The sequence below is a fragment of the Hyla sarda genome, chromosome 4, assembly GCF_029499605.1.
Source record: "Hyla sarda isolate aHylSar1 chromosome 4, aHylSar1.hap1, whole genome shotgun sequence".
NCBI lineage: Eukaryota > Metazoa > Chordata > Amphibia > Anura > Hylidae > Hyla > Hyla sarda.
This window is the reverse complement of record NC_079192.1, coordinates 286,682,928-286,701,196: the sequence shown is the minus strand read 5'-3', so window position 1 is coordinate 286,701,196 and position 18,269 is coordinate 286,682,928. Positions and strand designations below refer to the sequence as shown.

General features: G+C 40.3%; 1 protein-coding gene across 1 annotated transcript in view; it reads left to right on the top strand.

Moving 5' to 3' along the window:
• MYF6 (myogenic factor 6) overlaps nt 1-12,906 on the top strand; it is a 32,393-nt gene extending 19,487 nt beyond the window's left edge. Inside the window, exons 2-4 of the mRNA XM_056569398.1 lie at nt 7,696-8,412; nt 9,560-9,650; nt 12,558-12,906. Of these exons, the coding sequence (XP_056425373.1) occupies nt 7,903-8,412; nt 9,560-9,650; nt 12,558-12,691 (735 nt within the window). The 5' untranslated portion in view covers nt 7,696-7,902 and the 3' untranslated portion in view covers nt 12,692-12,906. The remainder of the gene's footprint in view (nt 1-7,695; nt 8,413-9,559; nt 9,651-12,557) is intronic.
• The last annotated feature ends 5,363 nt before the right edge of the window (nt 12,907-18,269 follow it).

Below are 18,269 nucleotides of genomic sequence, written 5' to 3'. Positions count from 1 at the left end.
ATTAGCGCTTGTGGCGGCAGGGGTCGCAGAAGTCAGTGGGGGGTCTGGCCACTCAGCCCAGAACAGTGGCTGGTGGCTTGTACATAGACCCCCACACACAAAAAAAACGAAAAATAAAATAAAAAAAACCCTTTACCTCCAAAAAAATGCACCCACCTGAACCCCCAAAAAAACGCTGATCAGTGATAAATCACCGACAGAGGTGGGACAGGCTGCACACACAGGTACGGTCCGTCCACACAGTACATGCCTGCTACTGGTGGCACGGACCGCCTGTGGGTGCAAAAAAAACCAAAACGCATTAACTGAAAAAAGTTAAATCCCTGACAGTGGTGAGGCACGCCACACACACACAGGTACGGTCTGGCCACACAGCACATGCCTGCTACTGGTGACACGGACAGCCTATGGGTGCAAAAAAACGCTAGAAAACGCAAAAAAAAGTGCACGCTTAGGTGAAAAAAAAAAAAAGAAGATCTGCGCCCCAAAAAAAAAACCACTGGCGGCAGACCACAGCGACCCAACAGGGCCGGGGTCACGCAGCTAAAGGTGCTATGGACCCCCGGACACCCACTGATGTACGCTGAAAAAAAAACATTTTTTTTTAACCCTAACCTGTCCCTACCTAATCTAAAACTAACCCTGGGGGATTTCTGTGCCAAGGGGCCACAGAAAGGGGGCAAGGGGCACTTTTTTTTAACTGAGGGGATGGTGGGCAGAGAGGGGCTCGGTCCTGCTTGCCAGATCTCTGTGGAATGGCGGGCAGAACGGAGCAACATGCTCCTAGCCCCCACCATCCCCTCCCATTACACTGTGATTGGTGTGGCCACTTTGGCCACCCAATCACAACTGTACTGAGGGGGGTGGCCACAATGCCATCCCCCAGTAAAGCACGGATGGTGATTGGTGGTGTATATTACACCACCAGTCACCATCTATATCCGGGTCACAGGGTCAAACCTTCAACCAGACCTCCTCAAGTTCTTAAAGCCCCAAAACGAGTATCTAGATAAATCCACCTACAGGAAAATGGTTTAAAAATAATCATGAAATGGTACACCACCCCCTCTAAAGAAATATTGGAAAAATACAGTATGCTGCAGAATTGTGATAGAATTCTAAGGTATATCTCCACAGTTCTGTGATGCGTTTACATTTATTGTGCCATGGTTCTGGCAGCAGATTTAAATGCATACTTGTTACTCCCGCATGACATATCCATGAAATGCAGAAGTGCACTGTATTACGGTGTGGATCAGGGATCATCAAACTACGGCCCGCATGCCGAGGACATTTATCCGGCCCTCGGCTGCCTGGGACATCCCTGTGTCCCAAAAGATGTTTTCGGGACACAGGGATGCGTTCTCAGAGACCCCGCGTTTACTTTAAAAATGCAGGGGCCACCGGGAAGGTGGCGCACGCAGGGACGTCACTGACGCCGTGCGTGCGCCCATAGCAACGGAGCGTGGAGGAGCGGGGCAGCGATGAGGACGTGCGCTGGCCAGCTAGATAAGTGTTACCAGCGTCACGTCAGCTTCGGTGCTACGACCACCGCTCCTTCAGTACCGGCACTTACTGCTATGTCTGGACCAGAGGAGCAGTGGTCGGAGCTCTGAAGTGGGGCAGAACACAGGCATGCAGCCTCCAGCCATACACTGTATGGCTGGAGGCTGAATGTCTATGGGGGAACATACTGCACCTAATGTGGGGGAACACTGCACCTAATGTGGGGAGATATACTGCACCTAATTTGAGGGATCTATACTGCACCTAATGTGGGGGATCTATACTGCACCTAATGTGGGGGAACATGCTGCACCTAATGTGGGGTGCTATACTGCACCTAATGTGGGGAGCTATACTGCACCTAATTTGGGGGATCTATACTGCACCTAATGTGGGAGATCTATACTGCACCTTATGTGGGGGAGCTATACTGCACCTAATGTGGGGAGAACTATACTGCACCTAATGTGGGGGAGCTATACTGCACCTAATGTGGGGGAGCTATACTGCATCTAATATGGGAGATCTATACTGCACCTAATGTGGGGGGAGCTATACTGCACCTAATTTGGGGGATCTATACTGAACCTAATTTGGGGGATCTATACTGCACCTAATGTGGGGGAATTGTACTGCACCTAATGTGGGGGAATTGTACTGCACCTAATGTGGGGGAACTGTACTGCACCTAATGTTGGGGAACTGTACTGCACCTAATGTAGGGGAACTGTACTGCACCTAATGTGGGGGAACTGTACTGCACTTAATGTGGGGGAATTGTACTGCACCTAATATGGGGCAACTGTACAACACCTAATGTGGGGGAACTGTACTGCACCTAATGTGGGGGAATTGTACTGCACCTAATGTGGAGGAATTGTACTGCACCTAATGTGGGGGAATTGTACTGCACCTAATGTGGAGGAATTGTACTGCACCTAATGTGGGGGAATTGTACTGCACCTAATGTTAAGGAATTGTACTGCACCTAATGTGGGGGAATTGTACTGCACCTAATGTGGGGGAATTGTACTGCACCTAATGTGGGGGAATTGTACTGCACCTAATGTGGAGGAATTGTACTGCACCTAATGTGGGGGAATTGTACTGCACCTAATGTGGGGGAACTGTACTGCACCTAATGTGGGGGAACTGTACTGCACTTAATGTGGGGGAATTGTACTGCACCTAATGTGGGGGAATTGTACTGCACCTAATGTGGGGGAACTGTACTGCACCTAATGTTGGGGAACTGTACTGCACCTAATGTTGGGGAACTATACTGCACCTAATGTTGGGGAACTGTACTGCACCTAATGTGGGGGAACTGTACTGCACCTAATGTGGGGGAATTGTACTGCACCTAATGTGGGGGAATTGTACTGCACCTAATGTGGGGGAATTGTACTGCACCTAATGTGGGGGAACTGTACTGCCAACCCTAATGTGGGGGAACTGTACTGCCAACCCTAATGTGTGGGAACTATTTATTTATTTATCAATGATATAGAGGATGGCATTAACAGCTCTGTTTCTATCTTTGCAGATGACACCAAGTTTTGTAGCACGGTACAGTCTATAGAGGATGTGCATAAGTTACAAGATGATTTGGATAGACTAAGTGTCTGGGCATCCACTTGGCAAATGAGGTTCAATGTGGATAAATGTAAAGTTATGCATCTGGGTACTAATAACCTGCATGCGTCGTATGTTTTAGGGGGGATTAAACTGGAAGAGTCACTGGTAGAGAAGGATCTGGGTGTACTTGTGGATCACAGACTACGGAATAGCATGCAATGTCAGGCTGCTGCTTCCAAAGCCGGCAGGATATTGTCATGTATAAAAAGAGGCATGGACTCAAGGGACAGGGACATAATAGTCCCCCTTTATAAAGCATTGGTACGACCTCACCTGGAATATGCTGTTCAGTTTTGGTCGCCTGTACATAAAAGGGACACTGTGGAGCTGGAAAGGGTGCAGAGACGCGCGACTAAACTAATATGGGGCATGGAACATCTTAGCTATGAGGAGTGATTAAAGGAGTTACAATTGTTTAGTCTTGAGAAGAGACGTTTAAGGGGGGATATGATAAACATATATAAGTATATTAATGGCCCATACAAAAAATATGGAGAAAAACTGTTCCAGGTTAAACCCCCCCAAAGGACGAGGGGGCACTCCCTCCGTCTGGAGAAGAAAAAGTTTAGTCTCAAGGGGCGACACACCTTCTTTACCATGAGAAATGTGAACTTATGGAACAGTCTACCTCAGGAACTGGTCACAGCAGGAAAAATTAACAGCTTTAAAACAGGATTAGATACATTCCTGGAACAAAATAACATTAATGCTTATGAAGAAATATAAAATCCCATCCCTTCCCCAATATCGCGCCACACCCCTACCCTTTAATTCCCTGGTTGAACTTGATGGACATATGTCTTTTTTCGACCGTACTAACTATGTAACTACAACCTAATGTGGGGGATCTATACTGCCAACCTAATGATGGGGGAACTGTGCTGCGTACTTAAAGTGGTAGTCCACTAATAAGATATATAAGTGTGCATAGGAATTTGTTCATGTTTTGTTATCTATAGTCCGGCCCTCCAACGGTCTGAGGGACCGCGAACTGGCCCCCCTGTTTAAAAAGTTTGAGGACCCCTGGTGTAGATCATATGCAGATTTCACTGTGGAATCATGTGAACATACTCTTAGATACTAAAATTACAACTGTCCAGAAAGTCCCCATGTATCTCCAGCCTTGGAATTACATGCTTTGTAAAGACAAAAAATAATCCTGATCTAAAGGGGATTTAATATGACCTTATCTGCCAAAACTGACAGAACTTTTCTGTGTACTTATATGGCACCATATTTGCAAATATGCGAAATTTGCAATAAATATTTGAATTGCGAATATTTGCTCTCAACACTAATGGTCATAAGATGTTGGTGTAGTCATTGAGTTTTCTGAATGAGGGTCTAAGGCCAGCTATGTACAGATATATAGCTATATGCAAGCGATGTATACACTGGAATTGGCATGGGTTACATTTAAATAATGCTTCTCAAGTAAGGACACATATCCTGGTACTATTTTATTAATGGGATTCAGAAAAAGCGACAACTTACCGGCTGGATACCAACTTCTTTATTCTTAGAAAACGTGAGTCAACAACATTAAAAATGACTTCACCGGGAGTCAGGGAGAGACGCTATCTGTTATACCTGTTATCGCTGCATGAAGCACTGGAGCATCTCTCCCTGATTCCCAGTGAAGTCATTTTTAATGTTCTTGACTCAAGTTTTCTAAGAATAAAGAAGAATATAAGTACACAGAAAAGTTCTGCCAGTTTTGGCAGATAAGGTCATATTAAATCCCCTTTAGATCAGGATTATTTTTTATCTTTATAAAGCATGTAATTCCAAGGCAGGAGATACATGGGGACTTTCTGGACAGTTGTAATTTTAGTATCTAAGAGTATGTTCACATGATTCCACATTGAAATCTGCATATGATCTACACCATAGTTATACAGTGCACCTTTGCATTACATGGATATGTCATGCGGGAGTAACAAGTATGCATTTAAATCTGCTGCCGGAACCATGGCACAATAAATGTAAATGCATCACAGAACTGTGGGGATATACCTTAGAATTCTACCACAATTCTGCAGCATACTGTATTTTTCCAATATTTCTTTAGAGGGGGTGGTGTACCATTTCATGATTATTTTTAAACCATTTTCCTTTAGATGGATTTATCTAGATAATCGTTTTGGGGCTTTAAGGACTTGAGGAGGTCTGGTTGAAGGTTTGACTTCCAAGTTGATATGAAATAGACAGATTTACAATCTTTCATTGTAACAGATAACAATTGTTCATAGAAAATAGAAATACATATAGAGGATGGTTGAGATTGAAGAACCAGCTTCTCAAACCATGTCTGGGTGGATGTAGACAACAGTTCTTATACTCCTTTAAAGGATAGGGGATAAGATTTCTGATCGCATGGGTCCTGCCGCTGAGGACCCCCACAATCTGTCCTGCAGCACTCACTTGTCATTAGCTGCATGGAGTGAAGATCGCTCTGTGTCTGATGATTTACGCTACAGGGGCCTGAGTATCATGATGTCATGGCTCCGCCCCCCTTGTGATGTCAGTCTATGGGAGAGGGCGTGGTGACCCTGCACTTTTTCCAGGACTTATAGCGCTCTATACAGTAATAATAACCCCCCTGGGTGTCCTACACAGTAGAGTTGGAAGATAAGTGGGATGGGGGAAGAATAGGTAATCCCCCAATTAAGTAGTTGCAGCAGCAACCCCCCCCCCCACCCCGCATATAGTGAAAGCAGTCCTCCTTTAGGTAGTGGTAGCAGAAGCCCCCTTTAAGTTGTAGTAGCAGCCCCCTTTAGGTAGTAGTAGTGGTAGCAGCAACCCCCTTTAGGTAGCAGCAGTAACCCCCTTTATGTAGCAGCAGCAGCCCCCTTTAGGTAGAAATCAGCGGCAGCCCCCTTTAGGTAGCAGCAGCGGCGGCCCCGTCTAGGTAGCCGCAGTGTCAGCCCCCTTTAGGTCGCAGCAGCCCCCTTTAGGTAGCAGCGGCCCCCTTTTGGTAGCAACTGCCCCCTTGACAAAAAAAAAGTTTCAGAGTGGTCCAGCCTAAAGTAAGATTCAACCACACTACTTATTGAAAAAGAATGTACGCATAAAATTTGAAAAATATTTGTGCAACGATTGAGACAGTTGAACAGAAAAAATACTTAAAACCAATGAAAATTCCCCTATGTCTCTGAGACATGTTAAAAGGTTCTTTTTTGTCTGTTGTTTTTTATGACAGCGATACTTTAAAGCTGCCTATACACTTTATATACTTGAGGTATCTGGGATTAAGGGACAGAGGGGTCTGAGGGGGACACACATGTTTCATGGGGATAGGGGGGCATGGAGGGGATAATGGAGTCTGAAGTGAGCAGGTGTCTGGAGGATGACAGAGGGGTCTGGAGGAGGACAGACGAGTCTGGAGAGGGACACAGGTGTTTGGGTCAGACAGGGGGGTTTGCCAGGAACAGAGTTGTGTGGAGGGAACAGAGGAGTCTGGAGGGGTCTGAAGAAGGACAGACAAGTCTGAGGGGGACACAGGTGTTTGGTGGGGACATGGGGGTATGAAGAGCACAGAGTAGTGTGAAGGGGACAGAGAAGTGTGGAGTGGACAGGAGTCTGGAGGAGGACAGACGAGTCTGAAGGGGGGCACATGTGTTTGGTGGGGACAGGGGGTTCTGGAGGGAATAGAGTAGTGTGGAGGAGACAGAGGAGTCTGGAGTAGACAGGAGTATAGAGGAATACAGAGGGGTCTGAAGAAGGACAGATAAGTCTGGGGGGGACACATGTGTTTGGTGGGGACATGAGGGTCTGAAGGGCACAGAGTAGTGTGGAGGGGACAGAGAAGTGTGGAGTGGACAGGAGTCTGGAGGAGGACAGACGAGTCTGAAGGGGGACACATGTGTTTGGTGGGGACAGGGGGTTCTGGAGGGAATAGAGTAGTGTGGTGGAGACAGAGGAGTCTGGAGAAGAACATAGTGGTCTGGAGAAGACAAAGAAGTCTGCAGAATTCAAAGGAATATAGAGAGGGACAGATGGGTCTGGAGGGAAACACAGGTATTTTGTGGGGACTGGGGAGTCTGAAAGGGACAGAGGGGTCTGGAGGGAACAGAGCAGTCTGGAGGGGACAGAACAGTCTGCAGGGGGCAGAGGTGTCTGGATGGGGATAGAGGGATCAGGAAGGGGGACAGAGCAGTTTGGAGGTAAACAAAGGTGTCTGGAGAAGACAAGAAAGGGGATATAAAAAAAAAGCCAATTGCAGTCTTATATAGTAAATATGTGGGAAATATGTCATTGGAAGTCACATTTCAACAAGCACCTTGTGGAAGTTTTAAATTATCATGCTCATATGAATATTTCATTGGCTAGGACAGCAGACAAAGAGGTGGGGACAGCACCGCGGGAATGAGCAGCATGGTTTTTGTGAGTGAAAGTGCCTTAGGTATAGTACAGAGACTGTAAATTAAAGACCTGCAATGTATAAAGGTCCTTCTTTAAACTGTATGGTACTACTGTAATCCTTTAGAGCTGCAGTTTAATTTTCCATTTGTTTCAACATTAACCTTGAAGGGGATTTTGTCTCCATAGATGTTAGAGCTGTGAGGGGCTGCACCCTGGAGACTCTTGCAATCAGTTTGGAAGGGTGATGCACTGCGACAGATAAAAGTTGGATAGAATTTCAGGAGCTATATAAAGACAGACTTATGTCACTGTACTAATTAAATTCCTTTAGCCCTGGGCTGTTTTGAGCATAGCACTCGACCAGGGAGCTTCAGTAACCAAGGGCAAAGCAGAATGATGGACCTTTTTGAAACAAGTTCCTATTTTTTTTACTTAGAAGGGGATAATGGAGCTTTTCAACAACTGGAAATGACAGATGGATCTCCGTTGTATCCAGGTAGTGAGGGGACATTATCTCCTTGTCAGGATCAATTGCCAGGAGATGGTGGAAGTGACAGCAGTGGAGAGGAGCACGTTTTAGCTCCACCTGGTCTACAGCCCCACTGTCCTGGGCAATGCTTGATTTGGGCTTGTAAGACATGTAAACGGAAATCAGCGCCAACGGATAGAAGAAAGGCGGCCACTTTGCGGGAAAGGAGACGGTTAAAGAAAATTAATGAAGCTTTTGAGGCTTTAAAAAGAAGAACTGTTGCCAACCCAAACCAAAGACTCCCCAAAGTTGAAATTCTGCGCAGTGCTATAAATTATATAGAAAGGTTACAAGACCTCCTTCAAAGTCTGGATCAACAGGACAAACCCCAGAAACCTGATGAACCCTTCACGTATAGTCCTAAGGAGGCCGATGTAAGCAAAAAAGTCTGTTTGGTGTTCACATTACTTGAGTTTGACTGTTGAGATGTTTGTCTAAATAGATGACTGTATAAATTATAATGAAAGTAGCCAAATGACTATAGGATGAGGAATGTAGGGAACCTAGAACTAGTACAGGGAGAAATAACATGGACTCACCGTATATACAGCACTTAACCGTACTTTATACTTTTAAAAGGGGCACAAATAAATCAATAATGTTGTGTTTATATAAAAGTTTAAATAACTTATCCTGAATAGAATTAGCAAAAAACACACAAAAAATGTAGACTCAAGGGCATATGACAAACAAGCGAAACACAGTGTTGTGTCATAAAAGTATGTGTTACACTCTGCCACTTCTCAGCCAAGAATTTGTTGCTGCAGCTGTCCCAGAAACTTATTTCAAGCTTGACCATTGTAACAGAAACAGCAAAGGAAGACAGCACAGCAAGCCAAAACATTATACATTTAAAGGAGACGTTGTAATATATTTTCAACAAGCAAAGTTTTGTTTGGTTTTACGTTATAATGCTGTACTAATTTTTTAGCACAGCTTCCAAAAGCAACAAAATGGTGGCTATGTTATGGAAAACCATTATTTACCCTAGTCCTTGAACAAAACCACAACAACCAATTAAAAAGGGAAAAAATAAGTGAAATGTAAAAAATTAGTAAAATGTTGTAGAAAGTATCTTGCTCTTCCGTTATATTATCTTTAATGTTATATAAATATTATTTATTTGATTTGATTATGATACTCACAACCCAAGATTGTGAAGAGCAAACCACAGTAGAAGAAAAAGTTCATGTGTTTCTCATTGTTTATAAGCCATGTCTCCTTATAAGCCACGTCTCCTTTAGCCACCTACCCACTACTCCAATGGTACACTGTGCTGACTATTAAGTGAAGAACCCCCTTTTAGTCATGGCATGTACCTCCTTGAGGACGTTAACTACAGATTTAGAACCTAGGATTTTAGTTATACCCTTATCTTTATTATAGTTACACAATTTCATAGACTAGTGTTAAAAAGTATTTACCTACAAATTGGAGTCAAATGCACTTTTAGCACTATTTAGATTTATGGAATCTTGCGTGTGTGTGTTTTTAACGATTTGTGATATATAATTGTATTAGGTACACAGAGAAGATTTCTTAAGTAGCTGTCATACGGACTGGCACAAAATTTCCAATCATTCCACCATGTCAGAATTGAACTCCAAAGGAGGTAACTATATGAATTCTCTTGAAATTTACATAACTTTACATAATTGTTCTCCAATAACCTATTGTTTCAAAAGACACTAATAAAATGTAGGTTAACTCTTGACATAGGTTATGCAATAAAGAGATATAGCAGAGCTGACTGTATTTATTTAATTCGTCCATTTTGACCTTTAAAACATAGACAACAAAATAAACTATATTTATATAATTTAATTTAAAAAACTGCAAAAAAAAAAGTCTGGAATTGGTTTACGATCAGGAAAATTTCAATAGTATTCCTACACCAATCTAGGTCTTACCTCTTGGTCCAATAGCAGAACACACACTGCTTTACTGCAATAGTGATCAACCTGGCAAACGTAACAAACAAATGTCCGGCATCCACAGTGTATGATGAAATAAATCCGGCTTTATTGAAGGTAACACATACAGGAGTACAGACACGATAAGATATGATCTCTGATGCGTTTCACGCTAACAGCGCTTAGTCATAGAGTCAACCTAGCATACTGTAAGGGCCTCAAATGTGGTCATCATGTACACTGAAAAACTTCACTTTACCTTAACATTAGCCTAGACATGATCAGAAGAAGGGCACACATGCATGTGAGACTTTTTCACAGAGGAATAAAAAACTGATTTTAAAGGGGTTATCTGGACACATAATTTTTTTTATGTATTGTGGCATTGGAATGAATATAAAAAAGGTAATACTTACCTGCCTTTACTCACCACAGCTCCCAGTCATCTGGTCCCCACTTCTTCCGCCTTTTGAGACACAGCAGGACTTGCCTGCTCAACCAATCATTTACAGAGGCTCGATGCACCTGCAGCCAGGGATTGTCAGCCAGCCAATTTCTTGCTGAGATGATTTTATCTCTAAAGCAAAAAGAAGCGGTGACATGAAGGGGACCAAATAATTTCACACTGGCACTGTGGGGGATGAGTGAAGGGGAGTATGACCTTTTTTTCTTACATTTATCATCTCTCTGGCCATATAAAAAGGAGAGTGGTTGTGCTCAGATCACCCCTTTAAACTCTGTCTTTTTTGGCTGTATAAAAAAAAAAGTCATGACTATGTCTAAGCTAAATATGATGTAAGAGTTTTCAGTTGAGATGCATGACATTTAAGCCCCCTACAAGGACCCTACAATACCTCAGATTTACCACCACAATTGCAGTAAAACAGCCTGTGTCCCCTTAAGGGGGCAGAGATCACAAGCATTACATACAAAATAGTCCCATAAAAAGACAGTATTGAACTAGTGTTCCTTGGGCCCACCAGATAAAAAAATGGCTTGAGGGCCTCTCTCTATCTTTACAGAACATGGCTATATCCATTTTTATTGCATGCAATCTATGTTGCTATTCTTTTACATATTATTAGTAAGATCTAGTAGGCTATTTGTGAATCCTTTAATACGAAATTTACCCTAGTGGCAAGTGGATGGCTCCAAAGTCAGCTCCAAATAATATAACTTATAATTGCTGTATAATTGGGGCCTATTATTGTATCAGAACTAGGGCCCATGGGGGATCCCCTGATACCCTGGTGGGCCAGTGTAACCCTGTATACATGATGCAGAAAACATACCATATTTACCTATAACAGAGGAGAACACAGATAGAGTAGCTCTGTTATTTATAGTTGGGCAGAGAACTCAGCAGGAACGTTCAGGCTTAAAGGGGTACTCCGGTGGAAAACAATTTATTTTAAATCAACTGGTACCAGAAAGTTAAACAGATTTGTAAATTACTTCTATTAAAAAATCTCAATCCTTCCAGTATTGCTGTATTTCTATATATTACAGGGGAAGTTATTTTCTTTAGGGAATTTCTTTTGTCTGTCCACAGTGCTCTCTGCTGATACCTCTTTCCATGTCAGGAACTGTCCAGGGCAGGAGAGGTTTGCTATGGGGATTTGCTCCTACTCTAGGCAGTTCCTGACGCGGACAGAGGTGTCAGCAGAGAGCACTGTGGACAGACAGAAAAGAAATTCAAAAATAAAAGAACTTCCTCTGTAGTGTACAGCAGCTGATAAGTACTGGAAGGATTAAAACATTCTAATAGAAGTAATTTACAAATCTGTATAACTTTCTTGAACCAGTTGATTTAAAATAAATTGTTTTCCACCAGAGTACCCCTTTAATCATCATCATGGAAAATTCAGCACCATCATATATACTTCCCTTCATAATATCATTTTTTTTATATAGTACTAGCAAATTCTACAGCACTGTGCAAAGATTGTCCATGGTCTCTGTCTCCAATAAGGCTTACAAACTAAACTGCAGACATTTTTGAAGTCTGGGAGGAAACCGACAGAAACAGAAGTGGAACATACAAACTCCATATAGATGCCCAGTCACTACTGATGGCAATGCAGCCCACACAAAATTCATTCTTTTCAGCAGAAACTCTGCAGTGGTAATTTTGCAGCGGAAATTCATCGGCACAATTCCTCCAGTGGAAATTCTGCTGCAGAATCCCATTGAGTACAATGGGAGACTGCTGCTTAGTGGATTCTGCAGCAGAATTTCCAAGTGAACATTCTGGGTGGAAATTCTCAGTGTGAAAGGGCCCTAGGGAGCTATATCAGGCAGATGAGGGCCAGATGTACATCCCGGGCTGCATGTTGAGCATCCTGCAACCTGTATTTTTCTTTTTAGTTAAGTTACAGACTACAGTCTGACACAAACAGAAGCCCATAATCTGCTGTTATATTCACTCAAAAAGGGGATAACATTTCTCGCATTAGCCTATATTAGTCTTATATATAGTAATACATTTGTGCATGTTTACGAAGGATATGGTTACACTCCGAGAGCCACAAGTAGTACAGAATTGCTGAGAAAGCTCACGTAGCCATTGTAATGATGCTCATTTGTCACTGGCATTTGTCTTGCAGAAGGATCTGTTCACGAGTCTTCAGCTTCCTGCAGCCTCCAGTGCCTCTCCTCTATAGTAGACAGTATATCATCTGAAGAGCCGAAGGTCACATGCACTATTCAGGAACTGGTTGAAAACAATAATCCCATGTAATATGTCATGCCTGCCTGCCAGACAAGAACCATTGCCGTGATAAAAATGGATGCCACTAGTAAAGAGATGGACTTAACCTTCCCTTGACTAGTTAAGGTGTATATACGAATTAATCTGTAGAGGATTTTATCTAAGTCTATTTATTACTGAAAGATCCTTTTGTCTGCTAAAAATATTTCCTTCACATTCAGCAAAATTCATTCCTGTCTTCTCAACACGCAAAGTTGCAGTTTTATATTTTTATTTACGTACTTGTAGCTCCCCATCTTTTTACAGGAGGGTCATTTCATTACGAAAATAGTTACATTGGAAATTACAATTGACTTAATGTGTAAAATGTGTAAAATGTTACTTTAAAGAGTAGAATTCTGTGTTTGCTGTTATATAATATCAATGCTCTAAAGTGTTGTGGCATACATGTATTATACAGTGTTATAAATATACTGGATGTTCCGTCACATGGCTTATGAGTATTTCTGATTCCTATGGTAAGTAGAAGACTATGCTACCTGTATCGTATCAATGTTGGAGCCTAGCCATTTCTTTGACCCTATGTTGACTGTATTTATCAATGATTTATCATTGTCCGTGTAAATCAAATTCTTTTAACCCCCATTTGCCTGAGCGTTCATCATATGTCCTTCCCCCACATTTATCAAAGAGGTGCAAGGTCTACATAAATAGCAAACTAGCGGAGATGTAGACAAGTATGTCAATGGGATCTGGGCTAATGTGAGGTTGCAACAATTTTTTAAACATTTGATAAATCTCCCAAGTATGTATTTTATACAAATATGCCTTATTTTTTTCACAGTATGAGCTATTTGTTAAATATCCACTATATGCCAGTACAGTGCAATATGTTACAGCCTTCCATCAGAGGTATACATTAGCAAACCATCCCAACATATACTTTCAATGAAAGGCTCCTACCAGAAGTATTATTTGGATATTCCAGAATCCTAATGACTTTTTTTTCCCACTTACTCAGGGTACTGACTGTAGTTCCACTACTTGTCTATACTATTTTTAATACCCGTATAGCATATGGCTATAATTTGGAATTTGCACAAAGGAGCACAATTAGCGGATTTGTGACATGTTCCATCACAGTGCTTGCATGTCAATAAAGGGATTCCCACATAGACAGAGTGGACAAAAATGAGCTCTCTTTGGCTAGAAGGGAAGAAGGAGACAGGGTGGTGAGTGACAGGCTGCTGTGTATACCCGTACATATAACTCTCTTATTTCATTGCTCCTATCAGCCAAATGGCACAACATTTTTTGTTTCATTTAAAGGCTCCATGCACATCATTGTGGTGCTCTGTCTCATTCAGAGTCAGTTTGGTGCCAAACAACAGAGCCGAATGGACCCCTTGCACAATGGACATCAAAAGGTCCCAATGGATCCCTTTGATATGAAAGGGAGTCCATTATTTTAAAGGGGTTGGGCATAGAAAAAAATCGGACATGCATATTTTTATTTCTCTCCACCCAACTGCCCTCCTTTTAACAGGTTGAGAGAACGGAGCTTCCTTTAGCAGAGCTCAATGGTGGTGTGAATGTAGCCTTACTACTAATATGAACCTGTAGTTGTAATATACTGTGCTAACAAAGGGAGACATTCAGGTGACAGACACAAAACATATGGGGGAGAGTTATCAAACTTTGTGACCTTGTGCAGAGGAACATTAGAGCAGTTGCCCAGAGCAACTGATCAGTTTCCAACTTTTATCTTTTAGTGGCTTTTAAAAAAAAATGAAAGCTTGAATTTGATTGGTTGCTATGGGCTTTGCACATAGAGGAGGAGCTCTGTCATATAATTTGTCAAGGGCTGAAGAGCTTTATGTTGCATTTGGAACAAACTCAATATGACCGCTCAATCTCCTATAATCACTGTACCTGAGCCCGGAGTGTCAACGTAGTAAACAAAATCCAAAGAAAGAAGTTTCACTTCCACATAATATGATATTGCACTCCATGTTTTGGTGCTTTCTCTATTTGTCTCATGACATGTCAAATGACATATCAGGTGACCCTAAAGGGTTTTATTTCAACTGATGTTTTATGTCATTATGTCTATTTGTCTCATGACGTGTCACATTATAACAGATGTTTTCTTTCATTTTGTATGCCAAGTTTAAGGGTCCAGGAGACCCGAAACACGTCGGCACTACTGTCTGTGATTTGTATGTTGCTGTTTGGAGCTCTTCAAAAAGGAAAACTGATTTTACTGCACGAGCTGATCTGGAACTTTTCTCTTTGGGTTATGTTGCACTTTGGGGTTTTAATGTGGATGAACCTTGGAAATAAGCCAAATTGTATTAAAGTAGTTCAGTTCTATTCCTGTCCTTGTTCCGTTGTGTTTACCATCCATACGCAGTGAGGTAAAATCTATGAGATGTCATGTGATGTCAAATCATCTTCCTCATAGATGTGCCAACAATGTGTATGGATGACTAGATAGATTACTAAAAGCATGGACTGAGAATTGGGCATATATTAATGGCCATAGGACAGACTTTACTACATTTTTTAAGTCCCTCAGCAGCCATATCCCTCTGTTATAGAACTGCTTCACAAAACTGGGGACTACACTGTAGACTGCAGTGGGTTGCGGAAAGTTTTCTGCCCCCTAGTGGGTGCATTCACTTTGGACAACTAGCAGACTTTTGTTAATCTGTTTAAGTGATTTTCTTCTCGCCTTTACACATCCTTAATGATCTTTAAATATCTACGTGGACAACATTCACCACTCTCCAAGCTGCATTTGGGAGTCATATTATCCATCTGTTCTCCAGCTTTGCCCTTTACTGTATAACAAGTGGATTGGGTGGCCTATAAGCAGCCTATGATATTTGGCATAAGTCCCAAGCAAATAATAAAGTAACATTTTAAATTTAATATGTGACACTACAAATTGATCTGTGTTAGAGAAAAAACATCTACAATATATACCGTACCTATCATTTGTAAATTAGGAAGGTAAGACTTACTGTTTTAAATGGGTCTGTTTCCATACATTTTTCTCACAATACCCATAATAATTTTAGATTTAGAAATATCCCAAAAAAGTGTATAAACTTAATAATGAAAAAGTTAATTGAACACTCAACTTGTATTAAACGTTAGATTTGTACAGCCTCCTGTGTGAATCAGTACACTTTCTACTAGTACTGTATACCTATGGATAATCATTTCTTTATAGACATTATTCATTTTAATAGTTAACTATAAATGTTAATACAGGTCTATGTATTAATTTGTTTATCATCAATCTATTTCTGTCTCATCATATTATCTATAATATTTTCTATCTACAATTTTATTCTATCATCTAATATCAAGTATGCATCTTTATTTTCTACCATATTATCAATCAATCAATCTATCATCTACCTATTTTTGTTGCAAATCTATTATCTATCTATAATATCTTCTATCTACAATGTCATTCTTTCTATTTATCTACATATTTGTTTATTTACATAATCTATCTATTTACTCAATAAATTTAGATTTTATCTATCTATTTACATTTTATCTATCTATCTCTATTTATCTATCTCTCTAGAAAGAAAGTGGGATGCCGTTAAAACGTTACATCTGACAGGGATGAATAAAGTTCACTTGTTTTTCCACACATTTTGGAGTGCTGCAGGATTACTTTCTTTACTTATGTATCTACCTATATATTTATTTGTCTCAAATTTATCATTTTTCATAACTATTATCTATGTATATTATTTTCTATCTATAATGTTTTTCTCTCTATCTATCTATCCATCCATCCATCTATATCTATCTATCTATCTATCTATCCATCTACCTCATATCTATGTATCTATCCTTTTCTATTTATTTCACACCTATTATCAGACAATGAAATTAGATATATTATATATTACTGTATATTTTTATTATGCAGCAATAATATACTCTTTCTCTCTCTCTCTCTCTCTCTCTCAAAAAGAAAATTTTGTAACCTGAAAATAAAATTAAAACATTAACAGGGCAGTTAATATATTTACCGTTCAAAATTGAACTTTTGACCATTAATTTTTTTTTTATTATATAAGACTTAAAAAATGCAAAAAATAAATATGTCTCTATGTGTAAAAAAAATATATATAATCAATATATGAGAGCCATAGTGGTCCTTTTATAATGGTCTAAAATATGACACAAATTTACAATTTTGAATATTGTTATTTAAGTGTCCCAGATTGTCTTGTACAAAACAGGTGATATTATCACTAATTTCTTTAAGATAATTTTTGAACAAACTTATTTAAACTTATAATAAAACTAACACTCCTAGACACTGGTTGACAACCTATCTTTTTTTATCACATATAAAAAGAAAGGTTTGTAATTTTTTTAACCAAAACTGTTTGTAATTTTACTATTTTCTTATTTCTGTTATATGATCAAAATAATAATAATATTAATAATAGTGAGATAAATCATTTTCATATGAAAGGGACTATGTAGTTAAATGAGTATGTCCATAAATAAGCAAATATTAGTAGTAATATCAATAATTATTATTATTCATATAGGAAAAGTACTTGACACTGATACATAAACATTGGAAATTGCCCAAGAAAGGGGTTATGCAAAGGTTTTCCATTGTCCTGCTCCTGTTCATGTTTCCTCAGCATGTAGCAGGAACTAGCAGCTCCTTGTATTCCCAAAGCTGCTAAGAGTATTCATCTCTTTGATCTCCCTTGGGAGTCAAAATCCAGGCTGAAACCAATGTCTTCTTCAGCTGTCTTACACACAGATTCTTCCTGCGGCCTTACTAGGTACTAATTTGTTTGCTTAAGTGTGCAGGGTTCCCAGAGCCCAAACTCACCAAACTCCTCACACTTTGGACGCGAGAAGTACACACAGCACAGGACCACTGCACTTCAGGCAGGGAAGGGTTAACGGCTTACATGTCAAACACAGAAGTGTAAATACATTACATACAATCACATGGGAAAGGATGTATAGGTATTAAGACACCAGTACTGTAAGCATTAGATTTGTGGTGTCAGACAGGATGCTATAGCCAATACAGTCACAAGGACTCAAATATGAAAAAAATATATAAAAAGTATAAATAATAGTATAATATATTTAAATGGTGATGTCTGATGTCTACTCCAGGTATTGCATGCTAGTTTCTATCAAAAAGATTTCCCTGTATTGTATAAGTACTTCCCAGGAACATATCTATGGGCTGTGTCTGGGATTGTAGATCAATTTTATTCACTTAATGGGCTGAACTGTACCAGACACAGCCTCTGAACAGGAGTGGCACTGTTCCTTAAAAATACTAATTTTTGTAAAGCTCTTAAGGGTCGTTAGAAATATATATATATTTTATTGTATATGTTTTTTCATACTAATCTTACACATGTTGAGTTGGGGTATATTACAGATTTTTCAATATAGAGAAGGCATTAAGGGGGGGAATTTTTCATTTTAGTTTTTGTGGTGCTGATTTGTCACAGTTGCTGTTTTGAAACTTTTCGTAGAAGCTTTTGCTTTAGATGCTTTTTCTAAAATTGGTTAGCTATGCCATAGTCTG